The sequence below is a fragment of the Amphibalanus amphitrite genome, unplaced genomic scaffold, assembly GCF_019059575.1.
Source record: "Amphibalanus amphitrite isolate SeventyFive unplaced genomic scaffold, NRLGWU_Aamphi_draft 001293F_arrow, whole genome shotgun sequence".
NCBI classification, from domain to species: domain Eukaryota; kingdom Metazoa; phylum Arthropoda; class Thecostraca; order Balanomorpha; family Balanidae; genus Amphibalanus; species Amphibalanus amphitrite.
In genome coordinates this window covers 181,566-190,417 of record NW_024882786.1, presented here as the reverse complement: position 1 = coordinate 190,417, position 8,852 = coordinate 181,566, and the positions used below count along the sequence as shown (strand labels likewise).

Sequence of the window (8,852 nt, the reverse complement as noted above, 5' to 3'; positions counted from 1 at the left end):
GGTCGTTGGTCATTGGTTGACCTTCCATAGGTCAATAACAACTGCCGTAATCGGTCCTGCTGTAACTTCTTGAAGTGAGATTTTTGGCCTGCCATGATCTCAAGAAAGATCTCACAATCAACGGTTATTCGGGTTAAGGTCATGCCATTTTCAGGACAGATAAAAATGATCGGCTCGATGGTACAGTTTTTTTTTGTAATCCGACCCTTTTAACGTGATCTATTCCCGAAAAATACCCGCTACCCCTATACGTATGGGGGTTAACCCGCGCCCCGCTGGGGCTCCTGGATTTCCACGCCCTGCTGGAGGTGGAGGTTGAACACCCCCTACTAACTTGGCTCCTGGTTCACTAGCGAAACGCCGTAGTCGGCGATCGAAAGAGCGTAAGAAATGATGAAGAAAAATATGGTCACTTTTTAGGTCAAATCAAAGGTCAGGTCACCAGAGGTCATCGAACGTAAAATTTCGCTAATTTCCAGGTCAACCTTTGACAGTTTTCGACAAACTGGCCTATAGCTCAGGAAAGGATAGAGCTACAGCGCTGCGGAAAAACGCATTCGATAGCTCTCTTTAACGTTTTTTCTGATACCTGCCCTCAGATTCAACCGAAGATTAACGGTTTAGCCTGCAGGAGACAAAAACTGCCAAAATGTACGTTGCTTGCTGATAGTTTTTCTTAAATAACTTGTCACTCAAAACTTGCGCAAGAGCTCACTTTTATCAGCATCGTGATCCTCCCGTCGAGAAGCATCGAAGGTTTTGTTGCATATCAGTCGATCCGTATCGTCGAGCTGAACACATCTAAGGCATTTCCATCGCTCTGAGATGCCTTTATCAAAGTTATTAGCGAATAGCTGTTAGATACCATTCATGACCTGAAATGACCTCAGGGACATACAGCGGGGTTACGGGTGCAATTTTCCGGTTCAGCGGTCATGTTTACTTGTAAATAAGAGTGTCACAGTGTTAGGAATGACACTGGTCCAAAAGAGGCGCCTTTCAATTTTCTACCATTTGCTTTGCGTCCTCTCCCATTGATAATGGGAGAGGGCGTGTAATTGACCTTAACTTTGGTCACCGACATCAAATCTCCGAGATACAAATTTTGTACATGCTGTTGCCTTTATCAATTCCTGAAAGTTTGAAAGAGATCTGTCACTCAATGCAGCTAAAGCAGGCGTTACAGTCTTTACTGAGGTGAGGTCACTTGACGTGATCTGGTGACCTGACCTTGAGTGACTCTGGTCTGAAATATTCACAACATGTGCAGAAACGATGTATGATCAATTGTTCCAAAATGGTGGCGCTCTGTGCCAACGTTTTTGAGATATTTGCGAGAAACCGCAGGGGAGGGGGCCTGCGGTTTCTCGCAGATATGGTACCCAAAGAGTCACGGAAAAGTATGGAATTTCAGCAACCTTGGTTGTATCACCAATGGGGTCTGGTAGGTGGGGGTAATGGCCCTGCCTGGCGCCAAAAAAGGGGGCACGACCCCGGAGGACCTGCCGACCGCTGCTCTAGCACATCGGTACTTACAATAAAATGTCCACAGAGGCTCTATAGGCGATGAACAACACACAAGCACAATCACCAACGGCCACGCCGCGCGGCACCGACACTGCTCACATCCGCTCTCGGAGACCAACGGCCGAAAACTGACAGATGCGCGCGGCCTTCAAACCGCAAACGGCCGATCTCGTTTCTGATTGGCTGATTGTTTCCATTTCAAATATCATCTTCACGAGGGTAAACAAGATCCACGCATGAAACGACTATCTGTACCCGAGTCACGATACCCAGGAGGGAAGAGTTTTCGTGATTTCTGGATCGCGAGAGTAATATTGATATTTACATGGTAATATACTCTTCGCTGGCGAATAAGTTCATATTAACCACGTACCGTTACTATGCCCATAATGGTAGCAGCGAGTTACCCTTTCAATATACTATTATCTTGCGGGTTTGATGAAAATGAACTCTCCAGGAGGTAGTAAAAAAGTTTTGAGTGCGGTGCGTTATTTTTTGGTCTGAGGGGCTTACGGCGGACCAAAATGAGACAGTTCCAAAACTTACGACTGTTAGAAATTTAGATGTGTCACGTTATAGACATTATGGGCTATCGGTTCTGAAGTTAATCGCACATTATCCTGTCTGTAAGAATATGAGCTGCTGCTCCTCAGTCCTCATCCGTTAGATCAATAGCTGGTAAAATTAAGAATAAGTTCGATGCTACGTAAAAAGCACCTTTTATCGGAGCATTGATAACTTTCCAGTTTACCTTTACTACCTCACATGATGTAAAGTAACGGTCATACCCGGTCATACGGTAACGGTCATAACGGTCATATTAGTAAAGTAATCTTGGTCATACCTACTTATAGGTATTAGACGATGCATGATATCCTGGTGGATAGAATGGTCAGAAGATAATCATTTAGTTTAACTCCCCTCGTATTATTTATACTCTTCAATATCGTTGCATTTCAAAATTATTTCTATGCAGGTTATGTCAGCATTTTTCTTCATATTTAAGCTACTTTTGGCAGTCCGATTTACCAAGTCCGTTCATTCATGCCTCTGCGGCGGCTGGTTGTCCCAACTGGCAACTGCAACTCCCAACTCTGTCTGGCAATGCTGCACTCCCGCATTTTGCAGCTACTATTGCACGCAGCAATGTTACGCAAGTCTCCGACCAGGAAACCTGCTTAGCCTGGTCGCTGAGGATAAACGATCCTCCAGTCTGTGTGCGCCTTGAATATCGAATCAATCGATCGGATATCTATCATATCGGCATTCCAAGTTGACACCACAACACGAATCGAGATGTCACGCGAGCTATCTCTCACATCACCCTCGCCCAACAACTCTGTCATCCTTTCAATCACGCATTTTGCACACATCGCTTGGCGCAACGCTTGTTTACCACATTCTCATATCATACTTGCCTCGTGAGTCGTGGACTGTGAATCACGGTCGGGAAGCCTGTCACGTGATCAACCCGCCCAGCGGGGGGAGGGGGTGACGGACTGACAACTGGGTCACTCGCTACCCGTCACACCGGCTTGTCTGTCACAATGCGGCACCTGTCATTGACCTGGAGACACCTGAGCGCGATTTGACGACTGGGCGGTATGCCAAATACGGCGGCCGGTTCGGCGTCCCATCCGGTTACGCTCCGTCTGTCCTGAATTGACGCGTCGAACGATCGACCCCGGGCGACTGATATTGCTTTGTGATGTCGCCGGATGCGTGTGGATACTTGTGATGTATGCGGCATGGCGCCGGTGGAATCCTGACGGCGACAGGGTCGCGGCAACAGACCGTTCTTGCGAACGCGCTATCGAACAGAATCGAACATAACATTAGCGCCTCGAGCTGCCGGTCTGACCTACTAGGGTCTGTTGGAGGCTGGATGTGACTGAGTGACTGGATGGAGGGGGAGGTCAGAGCACCTCGGACGGAGGCCACTGGTCCTGTCCTAGAGTCGCAGAGTTTGCATTTCTGCAGAGATCTAATCACCATGCAGCATGCCGCGGGTGCCGTGCATGTGGTTTGATTCAATGGAGCGGAAATTATTTCGTCATCGCTCAACTTGCTAAATGCAGACTGATTTATTGCATGCACGTTTGCAAGTTACGCAAATTTGCGTTCCATTTATGCTTCTATTCTTAGTCGTTTTAGAGGTAATTACAAAGGGATATAGACGGTCAGTGCGTTGACCTCCAGGGCCCCCGAGCAGATCACTTGTTCAGTGACCGGTGTATGCAGATCGCTGTCCCACATCCTCAGAGGTCACTCCTGGGTGACGGCACGACCGGAGCACTGCCCTGGGCCTCCCCGAGAGCGGGCCGCTAGGTGTGGCGCCGATCACTGACCCCGTGTTCCCTCTTCCGCAGGTGATCACTATGAGGGTGGTACTGGCATCGCTGGCGACGCTGCTGCTGGTGGCGGGGACGGCCACCGCCCGCACCGAGAGGCAGTTCCTCAAAAAGTGCCCACGGGGCTTCGACCTCATGTACGACCGCCAGGCGCGCAAGCTGACCTGCGAGTGCAAACGCAACCACCTCTACTGGAAGGAGACCGGCTTGTGCTACCGCGAGTTCACGCAGGGGCCATGCAAGCAGGGCAACAGGATCGTCCTGAACGCCACTAGCAATGAAGTCATCTGCCAGTGTCCCACCTTCTGGTCGCAGTACGAGGACGGTACGTGCCACGAGGACTTCACACGCGGCCCGTGTCCCGATGGAGAGCTGATCGTGTACGATCCGGCCACCGACCGCGGCGTATGCCGGTGTGACGCCTCCATGCGCATGCATTACTTCCCTAAGACCGGTAGGTGCTACCCCAAGTACAGCCAGGGTCCGTGCAATGACGGCCACATCGTCAAGTTCGACTACCGCAGCCTGGAGCCGCGATGCGAGTGCCGCGACGGCTACACCAAGTGGGCGGACGGCCAGTGTTACCAGCTGAACACCGCCGGACCGTGCGACCTGTCCGACTGTCCCGGCGCGCCCTGCCTGATCCAGAACCTGGAGACGCTGCGCACCGAGTGCACGTGCCTGCCCTCGGGCGCGCGCACCGCCGACGGCCACTGCTACCAGCCCTACTCGCAGGGTCCGTGTGACGCCGGGCAGTGGCTCGTGCTCGACAACGACGGCACCTCCTCCTGCGAGGCCAAGAAGCAGTGCACGCGCTTCGACAACTGGTTCTTCTGGGAGGGCACTGAGCGCTGCTACCGCCAGTACACGCAGGGTCCCTGTGAGCTGGGCCAGCTGTTTTACATGGACCCGACCACGGGCCAGCCGAGCTGCCGCTGCGATCCCACCTGGAACGCCTACTACTGGGCAGAGGACGGCCGCTGCTACGAACAGCACTCGGTTGGACCGTGCCCGCAGGGCATGTTCTTCGGCTACAACTTCACCCAGGAGCGCGCCGAGTGCAGCTGCTTCAAGAGCCACGTGCTGAACCCGGAGGACGGCACGTGTCTGGAGCGCCACACGCGTGGCCCGTGCGACCAGGGCGAGCTCGTGCACGAGAACGAAAACGGCCACCTCACATGCAAGTGCTCCAAGGATCTCAGCTCACACTACTGGGAGAAGGACGGCAAGTGTTACGAGCACTTCAAACAGGGTCCGTGCAAGGACGGTGAGACCTTCCGCATCGACCACCGCACCGGCCGGCCCAACTGCATAGTCTGGCAGGGCTAGAGGCGGCGCGCAGTCGCGGGGTAACTTCGATCTGAGCACAGCATTTGACAGTGGCGCGCGCGGGCCGGCTGCACGCGCGGCGGCTCGGCGGCGCGGTGCGGCCTGCATTGTGGGACGGACCGGGGTCAGAGGCGTGGTCTTGTTCAGCTGCTCGCGGGGAGCAGTGGCCCGAGACGGCTCCGCCGCGACAGGTGTCCCCAAGGCTGGCCGCTGACAGCGCACATTATCATTTGGCCAGAACCCGCCGCACACGGACGCTGCAGGCGCGCGGTGGTGAGCTGGCAGGCGTGCGTACGAGTGGATGTGTGGTATGGTGTTCCAGGGTGAGCGCTTATATAGAGACCGGGGCTTGATTGTAAATAAGACAGCGTGATAAGGTGATAGCAGAGTGCTGAGAGCCCATGTGTTATTGAACGTCATCGTATGATCTTAAGTTATGTTAGTGTTATGGTGGACAGGCAGTATTGAATCCGTTTGACTGGATCCCCGATCTGTTTTAACACGAATCTGATGTTGTGAGAGGAACATTCTCATAGCCTGTTCATGTAATCAGAGCAGATCAGTGTAAAATTCAGCGTTGATTGTATATCACTGTGTTTTTCTCAGTGACTTTGCTTGTAAATCGCTCGTGAATAAAGATTTACATTTCACTGTGGCGTTATTATCGACAATGATATTCTTACGACTAGGATTTCATTTATTCATTTCATTTCATTTCATTTATTTGTTGCACATCCTTCCATGCAGGCATAGTTATTTCAGGATGGCACATGATCAGGGAGCCACTATGCACAATGCACATGCTCTTTCCTCGAGCTGCGTTCGAGTTCACTAAGAGGAGAAAAAGAAAAAACAGGATCAAGGCAACACCTTAGACCACTTCAGCATCAAACTATACATTTCGTGGTGGCCTGATCGCTTTTCATTATCGAGGATAATGAAAGGGCCAGCGACTGGGGAAAGGGAAGGGTGATACCTAGGACGTTGATTGTCCTTTGAGCGCGCATTCAACAGTACGTAGTCAGACGAATGTTCCTGGTTATTAACCTTCCTTGAAAAGCTGAAACCCTTCAAACGTCGATAACTCCAGGCGAGTACGAAGGAAACCATTATTAACATGTCACTATCAAGGAAAACGAATGCTTCCAGAAGCGAATAAAAAGCAAAAGACCATAGCCAGTAACCTTTATAAAACGAAATATTTAAACATAGCCCCGCCTTGACCCCGGAGCAGACAAGCACACTGCCTGACCTCAGAGAGGACATGACTTAATTGCTCTGTTTACAATACTTCGCTATTTTGATGTCAAGTTTTACGACCCTGATAAGTGGTAGCTAATTCAGATCGCATTACTTTAACGACAGTGAGTAAACCTTTACCTTTGGCCTACCTCGAATAATCCGACCGGACGGGCTATACAATTACAGACCTAAACTATTCATGAAGAATAAGGACACAAAGTGCTCGCTCCCTTACCGATCATTTTCCATGATCGGCCCTCACAATGTCGTTTCTCGCCAGCTCGTCTGTAGCTGACCTCCATCGCCAAATCACTCGTCACGCGTCAGAATCGTCCGCGCTGCGTCACGATCCGTGACCGTAGGTCGTCACACAGCTGGCTAGTCGAGACGAGACTCACGACCGGTCCACGGAGGAGGGGGGGGGGGGGGGGGGGGGGTAACTCGGTCAAGGAAGGCACAAAAGTGACCCAGCAGGAACGGCGAATATCCCCACCGGGTCGGAAAGGGGACAACCAGACAGAAGTTTAAGGGTTTGACGTGGTAGAGACTAGCAGCTTTGAGCTAAGAGCGACAAAAAACAGCTTAAGTCATAAGTAAATAAACAGAAGCATATCTATCTCATTAGGTGGCTTGGTTTGAAACTAAGAGTGATTGAAAGTGAGGAAAGAGAGAGAGAGAGAGAGAGAGAGAGAGAGAGAGAGAGAGAGAGAGAGAGAGAGAGAGAGAGAGAGAGGGAGAGGAGAGAGAGAGAGAAAGAAAGAGGGAGAGAGAGGGAGAGAGAGAGAGAGAGAGAGAGAGAGAGAGAGAGAGAGAGAGAGAGAGAGAGAGAGAGAGAGAGAGAGAGAGAGAGAGAGAGAGAGAGAGGAGAGAGATCTTGGTCGGTCGATCTCGTGAAGCTCTGTACTGGGCCACTGAACAGCCAGTCACGGGTCAGCTCAGACCCAGCACACGTTCTGCTGAGCCGACGTAGCAAGGAGAAACCGGCAAGGCAGCTTTGGCGTCGGCCATGCATGCCCCCTCCTCTGAGCAGGGACCGCGGATTCCGGGGGGCAGGGTGTGCAAAATCCTGAGGGTGTGCAAACACCTATTTTTGCACACCCACAGTTCGTTGTGGGGGCCAATGCGGCCCTGGCGCTTGAGTGTCCCAAGCCGATTCTCGAGGGCCCCAGCGCGAGCCTGATGGTCCCGCACCGGTGCCTGAAGGCGTGAACAGGTTCTAGTGTTATCTCAGGAGTTATCTCAGAACCCCACCCACGCCATTTTTAGCGCTCCCACCGGCTCTTGAGGGCCCAGGTCGATGCCCGAGGGCCCCAAGTCGATGTCTAAAGGTCCCACGCCGGTGTCTGAGTACCTACATGGCTAGCTCAGGGATCCACGCCAGTTTCTGAGGGCCCTAACCGGCTCTTTAGGGCCCCTTGCCCCCTGCCCTCCTTAACCCCTCTTGGGGCCGATGCCTAAGGGTCCTGCATCAGCACCTGAAAGCCCACAGAGTTATCTCAGGGCCCCACACCAGTTTCTGAAGGCCCTCACCGGCTCTTGAGGGGCTCCAGACCGATATCCAAGGACCTCTGGCCGATGCCCGAGGGCCCCAAGCCGTTACCCGAGGGCTTTACACAGCTATCTCAGGGTATAATGCCACTTTCCGAGGGCCCTAACCGGCTCTTGAGGGCCCCAGGCCGATTCCTGAGATCCCCAGGCTGATGTGAGAGGGCCGACCGACTGAGGCGGCCCCTACGTCAGTTTCTAAGGGCGTCCACGACCGCCGTCTGGTCAAAGCTGATCTCTGAGGGCCCTACGCAGGTTTTTAAGTGCACTCAGCTCTTGTTTAGGATCTCACACCGGCCTCTGAGATCGGATGGCTTATGCATGACGCAGAGGATCCCTTACCGGCTCCTGAGGGCTCCGTGCTGATAGTTGAGGGCCCCATGCCAATACTCGAGAGTCACATTCAGTAATCTCAGCGCCCTACACCAGTTTGAGGAACGCCGTTCGGCCAAGGCTGACCTCCGAGGAAAAGCCCTTTGCAAGCCTCGGAGTGCCCTCACTTTCATTTTTAGGATCTCACACCAACCTCTGAAGTCGCAGGGCTAAAGGATGCTTCTGATAACCCTCACTAGCGAGCTGACTTTTCGGACCTCGAGACGCAGTTACAGCGTGTATTAATTGATTTTCCCAAGATTCCATTTATGATCTGTGGCGATTTAAACTGTGATATGTTGAAGGAGGAGAGTTTTCGTGCGCGTGTACACCTCAGTGACTTTTTATCGAATTATTCTCTTGAGCAGCTTGTAACCGTTCCAACGTACACTTCCGGCTCGTTGCTAGACGTCTGTATGGTTAAAAATAGAGAGCTTGTGCGTGATTGCTCTGCATCCTTTTGCCACTTCAGCCCACACAAACTCC

At 52.2% G+C, this 8,852-nt stretch overlaps 1 protein-coding gene across 1 annotated transcript; it reads left to right on the top strand.

The window, feature by feature from the left end:
- Positions 1 to 3,878: 3,878 nt before the first annotated feature.
- LOC122371921 (neurogenic locus notch homolog protein 1-like) lies at positions 3,879 to 5,857 on the top strand. The gene has a single exon (XM_043348695.1). The coding sequence runs from the start codon at positions 3,906 to 3,908 to the stop codon at positions 5,205 to 5,207; it is 1,302 nt and encodes a 433-aa protein (XP_043204630.1). The 5' UTR covers positions 3,879 to 3,905; the 3' UTR covers positions 5,208 to 5,857.
- Positions 5,858 to 8,852: the final 2,995 nt, after the last annotated feature.